Source organism: Polypterus senegalus, chromosome 6, assembly GCF_016835505.1.
Source record: "Polypterus senegalus isolate Bchr_013 chromosome 6, ASM1683550v1, whole genome shotgun sequence".
NCBI classification, from domain to species: domain Eukaryota; kingdom Metazoa; phylum Chordata; class Cladistia; order Polypteriformes; family Polypteridae; genus Polypterus; species Polypterus senegalus.
Window position 1 is genome coordinate 111,859,446 of NC_053159.1, and position 21,959 is coordinate 111,881,404.

Sequence of the window (21,959 nt, forward strand, 5' to 3'; positions counted from 1 at the left end):
CAGTTTCCCGCAGGGTTCCATGGGAGATGGAGTTCTCCACAGCCCTGTTGCATTGATCCCAGGGCCAACCAGGACACCTCTACAGCCCAGCCCAGAAGTGCAATAGCAACAGGTGATCAAGCACCTGGAGCACTTCCGGGTGGGCTATAAAAAGGGCCAGCATCCACCACTCAGGAGCCAGAATCAGGAGGAAGAGATTGAGGTTGCCTGGGAGGAGTGGTGGTGCCAGAGGAAGGATTGGATTGTGTTGTGTTGTTGGTTTTAAGTGCTTTGGGACTGTGTTGTGGCTGGGGGGGTTCACAGGGAAGACGTACCCTCCAGCTGAAGAAAAATAAAAGCCCTCTTGTGTTTTACACGTGCCTCAGTCTGAGTCTGTGCCGGGTCGGGCGCTATACAGCGTTCATTTTACAGCCTTTTCACATTTGCTAAGTTATACTGTGGGTATCATGCAAGGCACATTCACTTATAGAGCCAAATGTACCCATACTGGGACAATTTATAATTACTGATTAATTGCATGTGAACTGGGTTCCTGGAGCTGTGAGTCATCAATTTTATAAAATGCACCACAATGGCACACTGGAATTAAGATTTATTTTAAAGAAATATATCATACTATAAACAACATTATATTTATAACTTATAGTAGATCTGATCAATATACTTGAGTCTGGAAAAATATTCTCTCAGCAAAATTGTCAATGGAGATTGCATGTGCCCTGAATCACATATAGAAGAAATAATTTCAGTGTACTCTGTATGCATGCACCTATATAAATCAATGTAAAACACCATAAAAGGGTACATTTTGTGGATACTTTAGTATATTAGTAATGTCAAAGGGCTTTTATTATGATTTATCTTATTTTAACTGCACTTTTGCAGTTTTGAAAGCTGTTTCGAAAGCTGTTTCGATTGACAATCAAAGACATTCATTTAAAGGGTCTCCATATATTCTGTTACAGGGTGACTCCCGCAGAATAACCCATATCTCTGCAGAACAAAAGCGCAGATTTAACATCAAGATAGGATTTGACACTCTTCAGGGTCTGGTGAGCACGCTCAGTTCTCCTTCTAGCATTAAGGTAAGATTCCACAGAGAAAAAGATTCAATGTATGCTTGTTCAGTATAGTAACACTTATCCAGAAAGGTGTTTAAGTCTCAGTGATTGTGAGCTATTTTAATTAGTTTGGTTTTCCTTAAGCTGTAATGAGAAGTCAAGTAAAATGACACCTTTTATTGGCTAACTAAAAAGATTACAATATGCATGGTTTCGAGGCAACTCAGGCCTCTTCTTCAGGCAATATGTACCGTAATACAGAAACTGGAGTTCCCTGTGTTTATATACACACTAGGACAAGTAACAACATTGGTAAAACTTTAAGTGAAACATCACTACATTTATAATGGCTAACACGGTATAACACCATAGTACTTAAGCTGTAAATAAATATTTTTAAGTATTGTACCCCTTACATTCTGAGAAATGAGGAAGAAGTGTGAGTGCTTTTTCCTAAGGAATGAGTTAGATTTTCATGAATTTGAATCCACACTTCCAAAATGCATTCAGCTCTTGAACTTAAAAACAGAAATCAAGTGACTTTTGTAAATCCACATTAATTAAAGCAGGTAGTGTGGCGTACTGGCTAGGATAATTTACTTTTACCTACAAGTGGGGCACTGCTACAGATTTTGCACCTCATAAAGGGATATCATGTTGGGCCCCCCACCCAGATCAAACCAACCTTATATGATGTCTGTGTAACCACATTCGTAGCTTTTAATAACTTTACCTTTGCAGGCTGGTAGCTCTAGTTAGGTGTCATATTTAGTATCCAAAATAAATTACTATAATCTATAAAAATATTAAAATACTGTGAAAACATATGTTGCCTCTTGGTATTGTTTTTACCCAGTAGGTGTCAGTATACACCTAGAGAACTAGTTCTGGTATAGAGTGAAGAAACAAATGTACATGGATACAATGATTCCACCTATCTCTTATGTAACAGAATCAGAGTTTATTGACATTTGTGTTGTTTTATTGATTGATTCTACAACACTACAACATGTAGGTATAACTAGGCAGGGGAATTCAATATCTGATATAAGAAATGATAAGGAACGGGCTAAAGGACATCTGTCATAGTTTAAACGTTACGTTAAAATCCTGACAATATTGCTAGCAAAGATATATATTAACATCTGAAATTACATAAAGATAAATAAACAATAGCATTATGACAAAAAAAAAAGAAAATCGGCAGCAGTATAAATAAGTATGTCAATGAAGTTGTGCCAGTGGTATATTTTTGGCTACAGTCCATGGGCATCATGTCATTACTGGTCCTTGCCTAGCCATACATTATTGATTTAGCTAGACATGTGAAAAATGTTAGCCTTAGACAGTAATAATAAAAATGTCAAACATTAAAATTACTAGCAACAAAAAACATGTAATTTTCTGTTTACTGCAATGCAGCCCATTCATTTCCCAATACTGCTTATTTGAACTCCTATTAATTAGATTTTTGTTTTATCTTTTGGTTGTTGGGTTAGATTGAACAATCCTGCAAACATGTTCATTTGCACCACATATGAAGAAGGGGCTAACGTTAATAAACTGGCCTTCCTTTGAAAAGAATTGTGTGACCAACTGCCTGCCTTTCTTCCCTCATTCTTTTCTGTTATGGAACTCGGCTTTGGCTTCAAAGTTTTAACTTGAGTAAAACAAAAATGCATCAAATGTTGGCTAGTAAGAATGTGGGGCTGCCAGGTCCTTAAAAATGACAGCCTGAGGACAGCTTAAAAATAAAAAATGTAAAAAAAAAATAAAATAGGCCAAATAACTGAGGTAGACAAAATGCCACACCAGAAAATAATGGGGCAGTGTTGAGAGTGAGAGGGGTTAGGTACATACCATGGGTTGGCAACCCCTCAGAGATATACCTGTACCATCATACAATTTTTCCCTTGGAGATCTTTCAACAATAAACAACATTTAGAAGTGCAGATATCCAGGGTAGGGTTTCCAGCTGGCAACATGGCAAAAATGAAGTGGATGGAGGTTGGAAAATAGTCCAAAACACTGCCTTAAAAAGCACAACCCAGAAAAGCCCATTTTTTCCTGAGGATGCCTATGAAAAATAGCCTAATTTGCCAGGAAAACCATGGAACTGGCAAAGCTGGCTCTGTGATTCGGTTTCCTGAAGTCTTGGCTAAAAGAGAGGGGTAGAAGCAATGCAGCCACTGTCTAGATGGAAAGTTTTAGCTAAAAAAAATAGTACAAAAAAAGAAAAACAAAAAGAAAAAGTTTCTACACTAAAAATAAACTATTTTGTAAAAAGTAATATTAATAACTGGCCAATAAAAACATATAAAATGATGTGCCAATATTTTTGAGGGCCCCTGTCAGTCAAAGACCCATGGAATTACCCTAACCCCCCTTCCCCACTTTACAGGACCTATGTCTCCAAAGTTGATGCTGCCTGCCTCTGAAACACTGCTTAACATTATGTCACTTAACCCACCTGTGCTTCTGATTTGAAAAATGAATGTAAAAAATTCTATTGTATCCCCATTTTTTTAAAGAATGTTAAATAAAATCATCAGCCAAATATAAAGTAGTAAGTTCATAATCAGTGATGGAATTAAGGCTTTCAATGGAGGCATTCATGTTTAACACGATCTAATGAATAGTTTGTGGTTTCCGCAGCAGCCCCAGTAAATGTACCCCCGTGTAGTACAGCAAACCTTCAACAACAACTATCACGGAAACAGCACAGACATTTTATGTGATGCTATGAATTTATAATTTGTCAGATATGCATTCTGCAACTTTTATGTTGTGATTTCTTGTATCACACTTTTCTACATTTTTTTCTTTCTGTCTTATAGATAAGTAAAGCAGCTATCTTGAATAAGACAGCAGAGTACATTGCAAAAATGCAGCAGGAGAGAACCCAGATACAAGAAGAGGCACAGCACCTGCGTAATGAGATTGTGAAACTGAATTCAGCTATTAAGTGGGTCTATGTGAATCTTTCTGTTGGTGCATAAATGATTTAAGTTTCTGTAATAATCGAGATCAAGACTAAAATACTATCACGTGAAAATGATGTTTAGGGGAATAAAGGACGGGAGTAGAAGTACAAATTAATAGCCACTTGCAGCCTGTTTATCACACCATAAGTATGATGTGTAGGGATCACCAAAGTAAACAAGAATGTTATTTGTTTACAAACTGTCCAAATATATATATATATATATATATATATATATATATATATATATATATATATATATATATATATATATATATATATATATATATATATATTAGCAGTTGGAGATCCACAAAGGGAGAAAATGAATCACGTGTCATAAAGTAGTTTTTATTCCTGAGCTTTAAACCCCTACCAGGGGTCTTCATCAGAGGATAATGCTTAGACATACAAGAATCAAAGGCAATATATTGCAATACCTTACTTGGGGGGTGTTTGGGGTGGCTAGGTCCGTGTGCGGGCTGGGGTGTGAGGTTGTTGGGAGTAAAGTCTTGTTTATTAAGAATAAGTTCTTCTTAAGTTTGTATATGCTGGATTTATGTCCAAATGTCTGTTGATGGCGTTCTCATTTGATAACCAGGATTCAGCCAGCTCTCTAGCACTTTTATTATTGGCTTTAAATTTTACTTGTACATCGTCCCAATTAAATGTATGTCCTGTTGATTTAGTATGCTTATAGATCAATGACAGTGCGTCCTTTCTTCTGACGGCGTTGCGGTATTCCTGTATACATGTTGCGATTCTTTTTGAAGTTTGTCCTATGTATACCGCTGAGCACGAATTGCATGGAATGCTGTATACTGCGTTTCGTGTTTCTGCTGTCGATTTCTTGTTTTTGGCATTAAAGAGGACCGTGCGCAGATTGTTCATGGGTTTATGTGCTATTCTGACACCTGACTTGGCCAGGATGCGTGCAGCACCTTCAGACACATTGTGGTGATAAGGGAGTGAGTGCCAGGTTGGGTGGGGCTTATGATTCGAGTCAATTGTTTGTTGAGTTTTTTGGCGTCTTCTGTGTAGGCTTCGATTAATGAATGTTTTCGAGTATCCGTTTGAAGTGAAAAGGTGGAAGAGATAGCGTCTCTCTTTCATTTTTGTTTCCTTCGTATTACAGTGGGTGTGGACTCTTCTGAATAGAGTTTTAACACAGCTCCATTTATGAGATATCGGGTGGTTGCTGGCGAAGTGTAATATCTTGTCTGCATAGCATTCTTTACGGTAAACACTAGTAGTCAGGGTGGCGTCATTACTTCTTTCAATGTAGATGTCAGGGAAGCTAATGTGTCGGTTAATTTCTTTCTCCATTGTGAATTGGATTGCCGGGAATATTGAGTTGATGTGCTTGTAGAATTCATTCAGCTGATCATTTTTTATTATGATGAATGTGTCGTCCACATAGCGTATCCAGATTTTGGGTGTGAACTGAGATAGAGCCATGTTTTCAAATCGTTGCATTACCAGTTCTGCTAGAAGTCCTGATAACGGCGATCCCATTGGCATGCCTTCTTTCTGAGTATAGTATTTGCCGTTAAAATGAAAGTGAGTTTTTTGGCAGAGTGATATTAGGTGTAGTATGTCTTTAATCGATAGCTTAGTTCTTGTTTCTATAGTGGGGTCACTTTCCAGTTTCATTAAAAGTGTTTCTGTGGCTAGATGAATCGGTATCATGGTGTATAGCGACACAACATCAAAAGAGACCATGATTTCATCCTCGGCGACGGATAAATCTTTTAAGCGTTATAATGCCAACTCAGCGCTGTTCACAGAATAGTCTGAATCAAAAGTTAGATGTTTGAGTAATTGGAAGAGTCTTTTTGATAAGTTATAGGATGGTCCGCCTATTAGGCTGACCACTGGTCTGAATTTCAGTGGTGTTTTATGTATTTTCGGGAGTCCGTAAAATTCAGGGCAGATAGCATCGTTGGATTTCATTTTATAATAATTCTGTGCATCGAGGTGGTTGTTATTCCGGAGTTTGGTCAGATAAAAAGTGCTAGAGAGCTGGCTGAATCCTGGTTATCAAATGAGAACGCCATCAACAGACACTTGGACATAAATCCAGCATATACAAACTTAAGAAGAACTTATTCTTAATAAACAAGACTTTACTCCTAACAACCTCAACCCCACGGGCCTAGAACCCCCCCCCGTAAGGTATTACTATTGCCTTTGATTCTTGTATGTCTAAGCATTATCCTCTGATGAAGACCCCTGGTAGGTACCTGAGTGAGTGAGTAAGTGAGTGTGTGAGATGGTTGGGAAACATTATACAGTATGCCGCTATCTTTTTTATCGAATACTAAGTTTTAAATAAGAATTTAGAGTCTCTAACTTGCTTCTTACTGCTACCTATAAGTCTATTATTGACAGCAGCAGCTCAACATTGTCCAAGCCAGATATTCTTATGTGTTTTTGGGGGTCTTTGTTTGTTTATTATAAGATAGATAGATAGATAGATAGATAGATAGATAGATAGATAGATAGATAGATAGATAGATAGATAGATAGATAGATGTCCCCAAGGGGGAATTCAAATTTTACAGAAACTCCAAAACATAAATAAATACATATAATGAAAACCAACAACTCTCCCAAACACACATAAAGTCTTCTTTTTTGGATAATGGAGAGCTGCTGCTGTCAATAACAGGTTTGTAGGTGGCAGTAAGATGAGATCAGGTACTGTATATACATATATTTATATATACAGGCAGTCCCCGGGTTATGTACGAGATAGGGACTGTAGGTTTGTACTTAAGTTGAATTTGTATGTAAGTTGGAATAGGTACATTATTTTAAAAAATGCTATTGTTGACCGACTGTAACCAAGTGCTCTGCCAATGAATGATGGAGTTTAACCTCTCTGACCTTTTTATTATTTGTACTTTATTTTCAACGGTGATTGTTTTCTCTTCTTTACTATATCACCAGCACTTGTGTTTCAGAGACATTCTTGAAGGGTGAAGACAAAAGGTTCAGATGAGCTCTTCTGCACAGTACTGTGCACGCTATCACAGCAGGAAGGCACCCGTCGTCAACACATTTGATGTACTGACAAGAGACAACTTCCTGCTATGTTCGCAACAGTACAAGCAGGCTTGCTATTGAGAATGAATGGGGGCAGCGAGGGGCGGTTCACCACCCTCCCACCACACAGTCACCTCCACTACAGTATGCTGCCTGTAGCATCCGCCCACCGAGAACGAACATGGTGTGGCCAAAGGCGGGTAGTGAATCGCCCACCACCGCCCCCATTCAACAGGCAGCCACCTGGGGCACACTACAATGCTATATCCCGCTGCCCTGTTCACCCTCAATGGCCTCCGTTCAGCCACAACCGGGTCACCGCTTGCAGCATCACCAGCGGCCCACAGAGAACGAACAGGGCTGCTGTGTGTGGAGGGCGGGCAGTGAAATGCCCCCCTCCACTCCATCCAGCCTACGTCCGGTCAGGAGCAGTAGCTGTGGCGGCATGGTGGGTGGGCAGCGAACTGCCACATTAAGCCTCCGTCCTGCACACAAGTGATAGCTGTGGCCCCGGTGACTATGGACCACGGGTCACCGCTTGCCACCGGGAGCCGCCCGAAGGACACTACACTGCGCGAGTAGCAAAATTGCCCCCCTCCAGCCTCCATCCAGCCACCGCTTGCAGCGTCCCCAGGCTAAAGATGACGGTGCGGCAGATACTGAGGTGCATGCGTCGCAGCTATGGCCCTGTTCGTAAGTCGTAGGTTGGATGTCCGTAACTTGGGCACTACCTGTATATATTTTTTCTGATCTTGAGCTTCTGAAAAGTTTTAATTTCCCCTTGAGGACAAATAAAGTATATCTAAGTGCTCCATTTACTCAAGTGACCTCCCACTTTTTCCCATGTATCACTGTCTGTTTACAGCAGCTCTCCTCAGCTACTGGGGTCAATGTAGTGGGATGGAGACTGATACATTATGTGGGCGCAGGAGAATCTAAACTTATTATCTAGCATGGGATTTCATGGCCCTTTCTGTTCAGTAAGCATCACATCATCTTCATTAAAATCTGCCTAGATCCAGTGGGTAAAATGATGGGCATAATCTCCATTAGCAGATGGACTCAAATTTCAAAACTCATAGTTTTTACTTGTTTTCTGTCACATTTTGTGCATTCTTTAGATCTTTAAGCAGACATATAATACAAAGCTACTTCAAGTAAAAAACAAAAAATTCAGTCATATTAATATTTTTAGCTTCTAGTGCTCACTTCTATCCATCTCCAAAACTGTACAGATTGTTATTGTATATTCTCTTTACACCTATATTGTACCATGTATGACTATATCAATATTTATTTTCACTTTTAGCTAAAATTCCACTTTGATCTTACATGGCATTGAGTGACCCAGTTTATTTATGCAGTTCCTAGAGTTATACTGTCCAACAGCAGCAGTGTATTTTCCCAGAGTAAATGCAACACATATTACATTTATGGAAATACCATAATTATATATAGAAGGTGTACCTTAAAGTGCTTTTTTTTGTTCTTTATTTCACCTTATACAATTTCTTGTATTAGGAATTTGTTAGTTTTCACATACCCCTTGGGGTCAGAGCGCAGGGTCAGCCATTGTACAGCACCCCTGGAGCAATTGAAGGTTAAGGGCCTTGCTCAAGGGCCCAGCACAGTAGGATCTCTTTTGGCAGTGACGGGGATTCGAACTGGCAACCTTCGGGATACCAGAGCAGATCCTTGGCCTCAGAGCCACCACTCTGTCTTGCCCTACTTTACAAGAAGTAAAAGAATTAGATTTACAAAGAAAATACATAAGCACACGATCATACATGCATATATATTATACTTACATACAAATATACATTTCACTATGGACATATACAAATGAATAATATAAATGGGGTTCCTATGTCTAGCTTAAATAACACTAGCGGTTATAAGGATAAAAGTCAGATAGTTATACCAGATAGCAGATGGGAGACAAAAAAAAAACTCCACCTGATGGAATACTGGGGAAAATAAACCTCTGGGGGTTCCAAAGCTAAAAAAAAACCTAAGCCCCCACTGTGCATTCTACAAAATAGAAATTTGCTAAAGTAATTAATTATTGTTACATTCAACATCCTAGAAGATGAAATACAGAGGGCTTCAGCATAGGTTGGACTATCCACATTCCTTCAAACATCAAAGATGGTTTCTCTTCCTGTAAAAGACTAGATAAGTTGAAAATGATGCTTACATCTCTGTTACTTTCTTCTTAGTGTTTGCCAGCAAAAGCTCCCAGCGACTGGGGTCCCAATCACTCGGCAACGATTTGACCACATGAGGGAGATGTTTGATGAATACGTCCGCACTCAGACAGTACAAAATTGGAAGTTCTGGATTGTATCCTTTCCTTGATCATTAAAATCGACTGAAAAAAGTGCTGTTGTATGTATGATGACACAAATTGGTTAACTTTGTTATTACATTCTAGGTTGATGTTTAATAATCTATTTTGTTGTGTCTATTTATTCATTTAGCCCAAAAAAAAAAACTAAACTCATCATAGAGTCCTTTTTCTGAGTACCACACCTGATTGCTGTCTGCCTGAATTTTGCCTGAGGCTTCTTCCCAGGTGCTCAGGGCTTCCTCTCTGGATGTTTACATGAGTGGATGCTGGCACCCTATGCAGGGTCCTTTCTTATGCTACTGTTTTGGCTTGAATAAAATGTTAGTGACTAAAAGGCATTCAAAAACAGAGTATGTTCACTAATTGCCACAGAAAGTGGTACTTGAGGACAGCATATAGTGACATTTTTGGTAAATGTCTTTTGTAATATAAATTTAATGTCTAATTTTTATTAATACAGGTCACCATTCATTTTTTATTATAATAAGCAGGATAGAGTACTTCCAGTTAAGCTGTATAATATGTCAGACAAGTGTTAGAATTGAATTGTGTATAAAGCTAAATGTTGTGCTAAATTAAATTCAATCACCAAATGTTAAAGACATTTTGTCTTGCTCCTTTAGCAGTGTTAGTGTAGAGTCCTTTCTTTGTGCTGATCTGGGACATAAGTTAGTAAAAATGTACAAATGCAACAAAGTGGCTTTCAGTTCTTCAGGAACTGAGACAGGACAGTGTTATATACTGTATACAAAGTATGCGTGTGTATACATAAAAAATAGTATATACTGTATATGATGACAGATTTATATCTGGCCACTGTTATAAAGCTCAGATTGGTGGAGTGTTGAAGTGATGGTTTTACAGTGTCTCCAATCTCCACACAGGTGCTCTAGAGCTACTCCAGAGTGACCATTGGGTTCTTGGTCACCTCTCTTACGAATGCCTTTCTCACCACGATTGCTCTGTTTGATCAGGTAACCAGCTCTAGGAAGAGTTGTGGCTTTTCCAAACTCTTTCCATTTATGAATTATGAAGGCAATTGTGCTTTTGGGAGACTTCAGTGCTACAGGATTTTTTGTAGCCTTCTCTAGATCTGCACCTCAACACAATCCTGCTCTAAGCTCTTCAGGCAATTCTTTCAAACTCATGGCTTGGTTTTTGCCCTGACAAACATTGTCAGCAGTGGAACCTTCTATAGACAGCTGTGTGCTTTTCCTAGTCATGTTCAATCAATTGAACTGACAGATTGAACGGAGGTGGAGTGCAAATAAGGTGCAGAAACATCTCAGTGATGATCAATAGAAATGGATACAACTGAGTCACATTTCAATGTCATAGCAAATTGCTTGGATACTTGTTTTAATGAGATATTTCAGTTTTAATTTTTAATTAAATTTGCAAAAAAAATCTGTTATATACAAAGGGGGCCAAATATATATATACACACATCAACAAAAGAAAAACAAATGTATTAACGTTGTAATGTTAAATTTATACAGTTATCAAGGGGTGAATTTAAGTCACTTTTGATTTCTACATTTACAACAGGTGCTCAAAATGGTTACCATATGCATCCAAACACTTTTGATTATGGCGAACTACTGCTTGAACAATGTTGGCCAAAGTGTCCTGTGAAACTGATGTGTATGCTGTTTCAATTTCCTCAAAGTGCAGCCAGTGTAGGTGGTTTTCTACGATACACAACATCCTTTACGGTCCCCTATAGATAAAAGTCCACCGGTGTTAAATCAGGAGAGTGTGGAGGAAACTCAACTGCACCTCTTCATCCTATCCATTATCCATTGTCTTGGCAAATTCTCATAAAAGTAAGCTTTTACATCTCGGTGGTAGTGTGGTGGTGCACCATCTTGCTGTCTGATTTAACAATGCTGAACTTTTATCTATGGGGGACCCTAAACTACATTGCGTATCATAGAAAACCAGCTACAGTGGCCACACTTTGAGAAGAAATTGAAATGGTATGTGCATCAGTCTCACTGAAGACTTTGGCCAGTGTTATTCAAGCAGTAGTTTGCCGTAATCAGAATTGTTTGGATGTTCATGGTAACCATTTTGAGCACCTGTTGTAAATACAGAAGTCAAAAGTGACTTAAATTCTCTCCTTAATATCTGTATAAATTTAATATCACAAGTTGAATACAGGTTTTTCTTTTGCTGAAGTGTTTATACATTTCCTGCACTGTATATACAGTGTATATATATATATATACAGTATGTATATATATATATATATATATATATATATATATATATAATTCACTAAGGCAAGACACCCATGGAAAGCATGCCGGAAGGGGCGTGGATTCACTAAGCCGCCGACAAGTGAGACATCTATGGCGCACGCAGGAAGGAGCCACGGCCACCAACTCCAAGACCATTGGATACGACAACAACTCGCAGAGCCACGCCCACCAACTCGGACGCGACGACACAGAAAAAACGGCGTTTTTAGAGGCCACATGCACCTCCGACCCACATTCGCATCCGCAACAAACATGCTTCTTCTTAGATGCTCTTGCACTTTGTACACACCCACCTCGCTACCACCATGGTCGGGTGTCTTGGTGGATTATATATAGAAAGGCAGCCAAAACCGCACAGAGCAATGAAAAGTCTATGTGAGTCACAGGTGCATCTGGACTGTGCAAAGACAACAACGACTTGAGTGACGAGTTGGAGGTGGGCATATGAGCAGGCAGTGCATACTGGATGAGAAATCAGCACACTAGCATGACGGAGGAAGCAGAATGGACGTCCTTCTCCTCTCCTCCCGTTCCGCGCCATATGCAGCATGTAAAACGGTTTGCGAGGGGTATCCCATGGACGCTACATACAGCAATTCGCATCCGCAACAAACATGCTTCTTCTTAGATGCTCTTGCACTTTGTACACACCCACCTCGCTACCACCATGGTCGGGTGTCTTGGTGGATTATATATAGAAAGGCAGCCAAAACCGCACAGAGCAATGAAAAGTCTATGTGAGTCACAGGTGCATCTGGACTGTGCAAAGACGACAACAACTCGAGTGACGAGTTGGAGGTGGGTACATGAGCAGGCAGTGCATACTGAACGAAAAATCAGCACACTAGCATGACGGAGGAAGCGGAATGGATGTCCTTCTCCTCTCCTCCCGTTCCGTGCCATATGCAGCATTTTAAACGGTTTGCGAGGGGTATCCCATGGGATCCTTAAAACATTCCTTTACAACTGAGGTTAAAACACAATGAAGTAAGCAGTCTTTAAAAAACGAGTTTTCGGTTACGACGCACGACCGTGTGCACCATAGCAAACTGTTTTACACGCTACATACAGCAATTTGCATTCGCGACAAACATGCGTCTTCTTAGATGCTCCTGCACTTTGTACACACCCCCCTCCCACCTCGCTACCACCGTGGTCCGGTGTCTTGGTGGATTATATATAGAAAGGCAGCCAAAACCGCACAGAGCAATGAAAAGTGTACATGAGTCACAGGTGCATCTGGACTGTGCAAAGACGACAACGACTCGAGTGACTAGTTGGAGGTGGGCACATGAGCAGGCAGTGCATACTGAACGAGAAATCAGCTCACTAGCATGACGGAGGGAGCAGAATGGACGTCCTTCTCCTCTCCTCCCATCCACCCTCCGCGCCTGAACACCGCACAGACGATTGTATGTTGGTTCATTCCGTGCATTGTTATAATGTTGCTTTTCTTGCTGATTTATTACATTACCGATATTTTAAATGTTAATTTTCTCCCTGTGCTTAAAAAACATTAAAAAACCGGCCTGATTATGCGGCGTATGTTTCGCCGCGGGTTGGCTAGTATATATACTGTATATAAGGCCTAAGAGAAGGTTTATGGATGTGGTGAGAGAGGACATGGAGGTGGTGGGTGTAACAGAGCAAGATGCAGAAGACAGGACGATATGAAAAAGGATGATCAATGTGGCAACCCCTAACAGGATCAGCTAAAAGAAGAAGAAGATATAGTATAAGTATAGTATAGTATAGTAAGTATATAGCACAATTAATCCAACTTTATTTTTTGTAGTGCTCTTAATACAGAGAATAATATCACGAGGTGCATTACAAAGCAAACAAGAATACATTTCAGAATAAAAGTATTAAATACTAAAACTTTCATTGCATTATAAAGTTACAAGACAAATACTTAAATGTACATCAGTAAAGATGATCTGAACAGTAAATTGCACTTGATGAGCTGTATAAAATAAAAACATAGTTTCAGTAGAGTTCTTACTAAAAAAGTCAGCTTAGATAATTCAGTTCCAGGTAAAATTAATTACAGTGTAATACAGTCCACTGATGGAAGCAAAGGGTTATTGCAATGTTAACTTTTTCAAAATTGGATGATGTTAAAAGTGATGTCCCTCAGGGTTTAGTGATGAAGCCACCACTCTTTTTAATCTGGACAAGAATTTATTATGAATATGATTAATAAGATGATTATGTTTGCAGATGATACCAAACTCAAACAAGGTAGAACGGCAAGTAATATAGAATCAGCTGAATTTTTACACAGGGATTTGGACAGCATACCGGCCTAGGCTGATTTGTGGCTGAAGAAACTTAAGAAAATATAAGTAAATGTAAGGTATTGCACATCTGAAGTAAAAGTGTTCAATCTGAACACGCATTGGGAGGTATGAAACATGAAAGTACACCTTAGGATAGGAGCGAGGAAACATAGTAGACATGTCACTATTGACATCAAAACAGTTACAAGAAGTGATCAAAAATACAATGTTAGAATATATAGCATGATGTGAAAAAAACAAGTCAAGGCAAGTTATACTTAAGTCATATAACACACTAATGAGGCTTCATTTGGAGTACGGTGTGCAGTTTTGGTGTCTTATAAGAAAGGCATATCAGCACTACAGAAAGTCCAGAGAAGAGCAACAAAGCCGATTCTGGGACTGAGAGGTATAATCTATGAAGAGAGTTGGAAGGAGATGAACGTTTCAGTTTAAGATAACAGAGATAAAGAGATTACATGATTTAGGTATGGCAGCATTGTGGCACAGTAGGAAACTGGTAACTAGAATGCATCCAAGGATCTTAGTCTTGTAGGTTGGTAAGACACTAGTAATTATAAAGTGTAATCTGAGGTGTTAGGATTAAAAACTTTATAAACCAGCAGAAAAAGGTTCTGAATGTAATGTAAGCTAATTGCAAAGAGGCCAGTGTAGCTGAATCAGTTGAAGAATGGTGTGATTGTTTTGTTTGGTTCCTATCAGAACTCTGCCAGCAGCAAATTCATCTTGTTTTAACTGCTGGGTGCTTGGAGTAAGAATAACAGTAACAATGAATTGCATTAATTCAATTGAGAATTGATTGTAAGGACAAACAATCTCTATAAAATACATTCTTTTATCTTACAGGCTAACAGCCAAATCTTTCCATACACTTACATATGTCAAAAATAGGTGATATAAGGGCACACTTTAAATGTAAAACAGGGCTTATTTGGATTTTAATGTTGGTTTAACATCTTGAAACTGACAGCTGTTAAAGCACAGGAACAGCAGTACAAGAGTTTCTGGGCTAACAGTGATAACAGGGGCATGGGAGAGTTTCTAGTCTATTGATGAGTTCTTGATTCTGCACTTGTGTCCAAATGAGTTAATTCAGAGAAAAGGACCATGCTGGATGGCAGACAGATGTTAAAACATTCTGACAAACTTCTAGCAGAAGAGTGCAGTAGCTGCTCCTTTCATGATTGCTTTGAAAGGTAGTTTTAAAAAAAGTAGTCCAAAGGCAGATGGAGCTATTCTATATGGCTTGCTTCTCTCCTGGAACCTCCTGCTGAAAAACTGTTGTGTAAAAGAATCATGTAACTAAGCTTCACTTTACATGTTTGCATATCTGGGCAGTCATAGTAACATGTTGATTAAATGTACTGCTCACAACAGTAGAGAAGGTGTGAGAGATACTCTGCTTCAGAGGAGGGGAAACATGAAGAGAAGTGCTGGAGACTGGTAAAGTTCTGAGTGATGCAAAATTGTGATTTTGAAACCTCACAGTGCTGTTGTACATGACTCTAAGGCTGGTGACAGTCTGTGATGCCAAAGGTTTACAGAAACCATCATCTAGAATAAAAAATTCAAGTTCCTTCAGATGAGCTGGATATCCTATGAGAAACATATCTTTATTTTTTTTTTGCATTGCAGTATATGGAATTGGTAGATGGTAAGGCACTGTTGTCAATGAGCTTGTCTAAATCTCAGACCTGAAGGAGATACCTTTACATGATTGGCACATAAGAAGAGCACAATATCATGCATTCATATCAGGTAGCCTAGTGGCAACCTGTAGATATTAAAATGACGCAGACCAAACATTGGACCTTGGCAAAGACCACTCTAGTTGTTAAGAAGCTAACATAAAATGTCATGGCCAAAAGTATCAAAGGTAGTAATGACATCAAGAAGAAGAAATACATAAGAAGAATCAGCGTCAGTTTACAAGATGTAGAAGAGGTATCCAAAATGATATTTCAAAATAAGACAATGTTATTTTATGTTTCCTTTAACAAATAATCTTACTCACTATTGTTATTAAGTGTGAATCAGGAATAGACATGTATTTTACAAATTGTAAAAATTAAAGGCTTAACAGGATTACCTATTTATTGTTTTTACAACTGTACTGTTGTCTTTTAGAAAACAAGTATTAAAAAGTATTTTCACTAACAATAGATCTGATTGCCTTAACAACATTTTCATTCAGTTCAGTATCATATTCCGACCTCTTTTTGAGTCCTACAATGGGATGGTATCCACTGGCAGTGTTGATGACTTCTGCCGTACAGCATTAGCCTGGCTGGAGCAGCATTGCTCCCTCCCTGCTTTAAGGCCAAGTAAGTTGGTAATGAATGAAGTAATGAATGCTTCTCTTAAGTGGGCCTTAGCATAGCTAAATTCAGATTTGAAAAGCCTTAAGTACTAGTCAGTTACTGAATATAAGATTAGAAGAGGTTAGTAAGCTTATTTGGACTTTCCATAGTTGTTCAAGTTGCTTACCATCCTTAGATGTATAGTTTTTAGGTGGTGTCTTTTAGAATTTCAGTCATTCAATCATAATGTATTTATTTTTATGATAATGATCCATTACTACTTTTGCATTAAATTGTTCATCCACCCAAAAGGGTCAGTTGTTCATATTTTCTTTGTATGCTTTTACTGTAGTGTGGTAATACAAGTGCGCATCTTGAATTGACAATAACATCTCTACATGGCTGAAGGAAAAAATCAGGGTTACATTTTTTAAGTCAACCCCTTATTTTAAGTATCTATTTCAGTATAAGTAGTGAAAACCAGCATTAATAAATGTTTTTGCAAGAGCCCGGCCCTTGAAAGTTGTGACGTTTCTGAAGTGGGTTGGAGAGAGGGGCATTAGAATGAAAACAGAAGCACTAGCACTAGCTTTTAGTTTAAAATAAGCTTTTCAACCACTGTTATATAGTCATGGAGTACATTCATTAAAATTCTACTTCTCTTGTCAACAGCTGTGTTAAGTGCTCTACGTCAGCTCAGCACCTCCACGTCCATTTTGACAGATCCAATGATCGTACCAGAACAGGCTATTCAAGCAGTAAATGCCACCAGCTCCACCAATGCCTGCTCCTAGCAAATGATCAGACCTTTCTGCAGGGACAGCATTTCAGAAGACTGAAAAATCATCAATGAGTCTCCACTGGAAAATCTGCACAGCAAGATTTTAACACTGGAAAGAAACCTTAGGGCTTTATTGCACTTTCAAAATGTAAAGCTCTTAACAGTTGTAAGCCATTGTAAGATCAATGAAAGGTAGAGTTTTTGATTTTGAGCTCAAGGTGGCTTTTGCAACAAACTATATAACCATCCTCTTTTCCCAACCTAATTCTGGATAAATGGCACTTCAGCCTATAAAAGTACAATCCTTTTTCATATTGTCAGAAGAAACACACTCACATTCACAGAGTAATACCATGTTGTTCTGTAAAAGTGCAAAAATAGTGACTGCTTTCAAAATGATCACTTTAAAATGAATAAAATTTTGTTGTAACATATGAATTTTTCAGAATTATGGGTATTCACTGTTAGCAGAACACCATATACCTGTGTTACACTCAATAACATATTCTCTAATCTTTTCTTCTTCTCTTTATACCTTTTTCATAGTAGATCCTGCTGGTGATAGTCCTTCTATCCACTCACTATACATACGTCCCATTTTTTTCACATTACTTTATTTGTACATTTTACTGTCAGAGTTACTGCAAAAAAGTTTTCTTTTTCTGTTTTAGATTTTGATACACAATGCAAATGGCCTCACTCTTTGCTCCAAAGTCATACTACATAAATACGTGCATTCTAAGGCCTGTTTAATCCAATTCAGTGCTGTGGATGGGCTGAAGCCTACACCAGCAACTCAGGGCACAGAGCAGGAAATAACTGAACAGTATGCCAGTTTCTTTAAAGAACAACTCATGCACACACCCACACTGACACAGAGTTAGTGTGAAATCAACATTAAAATGAACACGCGTGTTTAGAGATATGGGAGGAAACTTGGGGGTCCCAAAAGTAACCCCAAACAGACATGAGGAGAACATGCAAAACACAATTAGACTACAACTGGGTGTCAGGTTCAGATCCGGGATGCTGCATGTGTAAAGCAGCAGCATTAGCCACTGTGCCACCCTGACTCTTCCTTTATGCAGTTGGCAATTGATCACTAGCTACACTGTACTTGTCAACTAACTAATGCTGACACTTCAACCTCCCTGCTCTTTAGACAATTTCTTGTCAGGAACATCAGTACTACATTCCAGTTTAAAGGGTCTTTTTTCCTAAACTGTGTTACCCACTGTCATAAATAGCATGCCTGCCCTGCTAGTATGGTTCCCAGTCCATTACCTGAAAGGAAGGCCAAAACAAAGAAAAGACAGTAGACTTCCTATGTTTGCCATGAAGTTGGCAGGAGTAGCCAACAATTTGTGGTGTGTGTCTGCATCTCGACAGGGGTGGCTAAAGAACCCTTACCTTGCCGGGAGGACAACATAATGGAGTGATCAGGGAGGAGTCCATATCCTATATGGCAGCATTCCTAGACCTTGGTATAAAAATAGACACCCACAGGGCATGCTGGAAACTGTAGTGCTGTGGAGCAGCCCTGTTGGATGCCGCCAGGGGATACTGCAGAGATTTATGATCCCTGCTTTCTGGAAGTTCCGCGTGACCCGGATGTGCTTCCAATGGGATATGCCATAGCACTGGAAGAACTCTGCCTTACCCAGATGAGTTGGAGATGGGCGGAAGAAGGAAAAAGCTCACCTTGAAAGAGTGGAGGAGAAAAGAAAATGAGAAAAAGGATTGTGCTGATCTTAAGGTTATTAAACCAAAAAGTAGCCTTTGATGAGGTAATTTATTATAATAAACCCTTTATGCTGAATCTGGGACTTGTGTCTGTGCAGTTATGTCTGGGGTTGATTTTGGTTTCTGCAACGCCCCCTAGTGGTCACACCATCCATCTTTCAAACTTGTTTCATCCTGAACAGCGTCTTGGGGAAACTGGAGCCCATCCCAGTTAGCATAGGCTGTAAGGCAGGAACAATCCCTGGACAAGGGTGCCAGTCTGTCACAGGGTGAACACAGAGACACACACAAATACTAATATTATGTGGAATTTATCAATAAAAAAAATTATATCAGCCATTTTCAAAGTAACTTACGCATATACTGTGCTCTACTTAAGTATGAATAATGAAACTAAGAAAAACACATTTTTAGTTATTTGTATTTTAGCATTACCAAATAAATTTATTGTTATGACACACTCCTAATAGTCAGCGACTTTAACTTTCATATCGATAATCAGTGTGATCAAAAAGTAAAAGAATTCATGAACCTCCTGGACTCTTTTGATTTGAAACAGCTCGTTAATCAGCCTACACATAAAGCAGATCATATGTTAGATTTAGTAATTACCAAAGGATTAAATGTTGATGTAAAGCAGGTCATTGATATCGGTCTATCAGACCATTTTCTTTTACTATTTAATATAGAAATATTGACAGAAAACATTCATGAGAAGCATATTGTTAAAAAACGCTTCTTTGATTCATTAGCAGCTTTAAAACTTACAAACTTTCTAGGCAATCAGTCCGTTTATAGTGCTAACTACAATAGCGAGGATAATGTAAATAGTAAGGTGGAAAAATTTAATAGTAAGGTGAGAGCTGCTGCTGACATAGTTGCACCTGAAAAGACAGTTAAAAAATCTTCTAGCATTGTTATACCATGGAAGATCCAAAGAGTGTCTGATTTAAAGAGAACATGCCGTAGAGCTGAGCGTAAATGGAGGAAAACTAAACTAATTATCCACTATGAAATATTAAAAGTTAAAAATAACAGAATACAATAACACAGTCCGTCTTGAGAGGCGATACTATTTCTCTAAGATTATAAATAACAATGCTAGTAATCCCAGAGTCTTATTCTCTACAATTGATCGTCTGCTAAACCAAGGTAACTCAAAGGAATGCCTCCAAAATACTTCCAGTGAAACCTGTGAGGCTACTGCTGTATTTTTCAATCAAAAAATTAATGATATTAGATATAATATAGTATATCTTCCCAACACTGTGGATCCTTCTAAGCCCCAGTACTCCTTTATAAACAAATTAAATTCTTTCACCAGGATAGATTTACCTGATTTACATAGAATAATTTCTCAACTGAGACCTTCCACCTGAGTCCTTGACCCAATACCAACAAGTTTTTTTAAAGAAGTATCGGGCTAATTAATAATCATTAATAATATTCTTGACATTGTAAACTTGTCATTAGATATGGGGGTCTTCCCAGACTGTCTTAAGACTGCTGTAGTTAAACCCCTACTCAAGAAAAATAATCTTGACCCCTTTGCTTTTGAAAATTTTAGACCCATTTCTAACCTGCCTTTCTTAAGTAAAATCCTAGAAAAGGCACTCATTATGCAGCTAAACGACCACCTCAATAAACATACTATTCCTGATACGTTTCAGTCAGGTTTTAGAACAAATCACAGTACAGAAACTGCACTCATTAAAGTAGTAAATGACTTGTGGGGAAATGCAGACAGAGGTCATTTATCTGTTCTCATCCTCTTAGATCTGAGTGCTGCATTTAACACCATTGATCATAATATTCTTAGAAATCGCCTTAGTCAATGGGTGGGCCTCTCTGGCAGTGTCTTAAATTGGTTTGAATCCTAGCTGACAGGGAGAAAATTATTTGTTAGTTGAGGTAATTCCAACTCAAAGACACATGATATCCGATATGGTGTTCCACAAGGCTCTATCCTGGGTCCGCTGCTCTTCTCAATCTACATGCTTCCATTAAGTCAGGTTATCTCGGGGCACAAGGTGAGTTACCGCAGCTATGCTGATGACACACAGCTGTATTTATCAATAGCAACTGATGACCCCGACTCTGTTGTTTCACTAACACAATGTCTTACTTGTGTTTTTTTAAATGGATGAATACTAATTTTCTCAAGCTAAATAAAGAGAAAACAGAAATTTTAGTGATTGGCAATAATGGTTATAATGAGGTTATTAGAAATAAACTTGATGCATTAATATTAAAAGTCAAGACGGAGGTAAAGAACTTAGGGGTAACCGTTGACAGTAACCTGAATTTTAAATCGCATATTAATCAGATTATTAGGACAGCATTTTTTCACGTAAGAAACATAGCAAAAGTTAGATGTCTTATATCCTCAAAAGATGCTGAGAGATTAGTTTGCGCTTTTGTTTTCAGTTGGCTAGATTACTGTAACGCACTGCTCTCAGGACTACCCAAAAAAGACATAAATCACTTGCAACGGGTGCAGAATGCAGCTGCTAGAATCCTAACTAGGAAAAGAAAATCTGAGCACATTTCTCCAGTTTTGATGTCACTACACTGGTTACCTGTGTCTTTCAGAATTGACTTTAAAATACTGCTTATGGTTTACAAAGCCTTAAATAATCTTGCTCTATCTTATATATTGGAATGTCTGACACCCTGTATTCCAAATTGTAACCTTAGATCCTCAAATGAGTGTCTGCTTAGAATTTCAAGAGCGAAATTTAAAAGAAATTATGAGGCGGCCTTCTACTGTTATGCACCTAAAATCTGGAATAGGAATTCGCCAGGCTAATACAGAGGAACACTTTAAAACACTGCTGAAAAAACATTACTTTAACATGGCCTTCTCATATCTTCACTTTAATTTAATCCTGATACTCTGTATATTTAATTAATTATCATAACTATTAATGGTGGTTCTAAAATCCGTACTAACCCCCACTCTCTCTACTGTTTCTTTCCCGGTTTTCTGTGCCACCAGCACCTAATCAAAGCACTGTGATGTTTCTACATTGATGGATTAAAAGCCAGAAGTCTACATGACCTTCATCATCAAGTCCTTCCATGAGAACCCTAAATATAAAGATGACTGTTTCATTTATGTTAGAT

General features: G+C 38.5%; 1 protein-coding gene across 2 annotated transcripts in view; it reads left to right on the plus strand.

Moving 5' to 3' along the window:
- LOC120531404 (carbohydrate-responsive element-binding protein) overlaps nucleotides 1-17,523 on the plus strand; it is a 101,124-nt gene extending 83,601 nt beyond the window's left edge. For both annotated transcript variants that reach the window (XM_039756790.1, XM_039756792.1), the window contains 5 exons: nucleotides 966-1,085; nucleotides 3,899-4,026; nucleotides 9,312-9,435; nucleotides 16,204-16,333; nucleotides 16,982-17,523. In XM_039756790.1, the coding sequence (XP_039612724.1) occupies nucleotides 966-1,085; nucleotides 3,899-4,026; nucleotides 9,312-9,435; nucleotides 16,204-16,333; nucleotides 16,982-17,103 (624 nt within the window). In that variant the 3' untranslated portion in view covers nucleotides 17,104-17,523. The remainder of the gene's footprint in view (nucleotides 1-965; nucleotides 1,086-3,898; nucleotides 4,027-9,311; nucleotides 9,436-16,203; nucleotides 16,334-16,981) is intronic.
- Nucleotides 17,524-21,959: the final 4,436 nt, after the last annotated feature.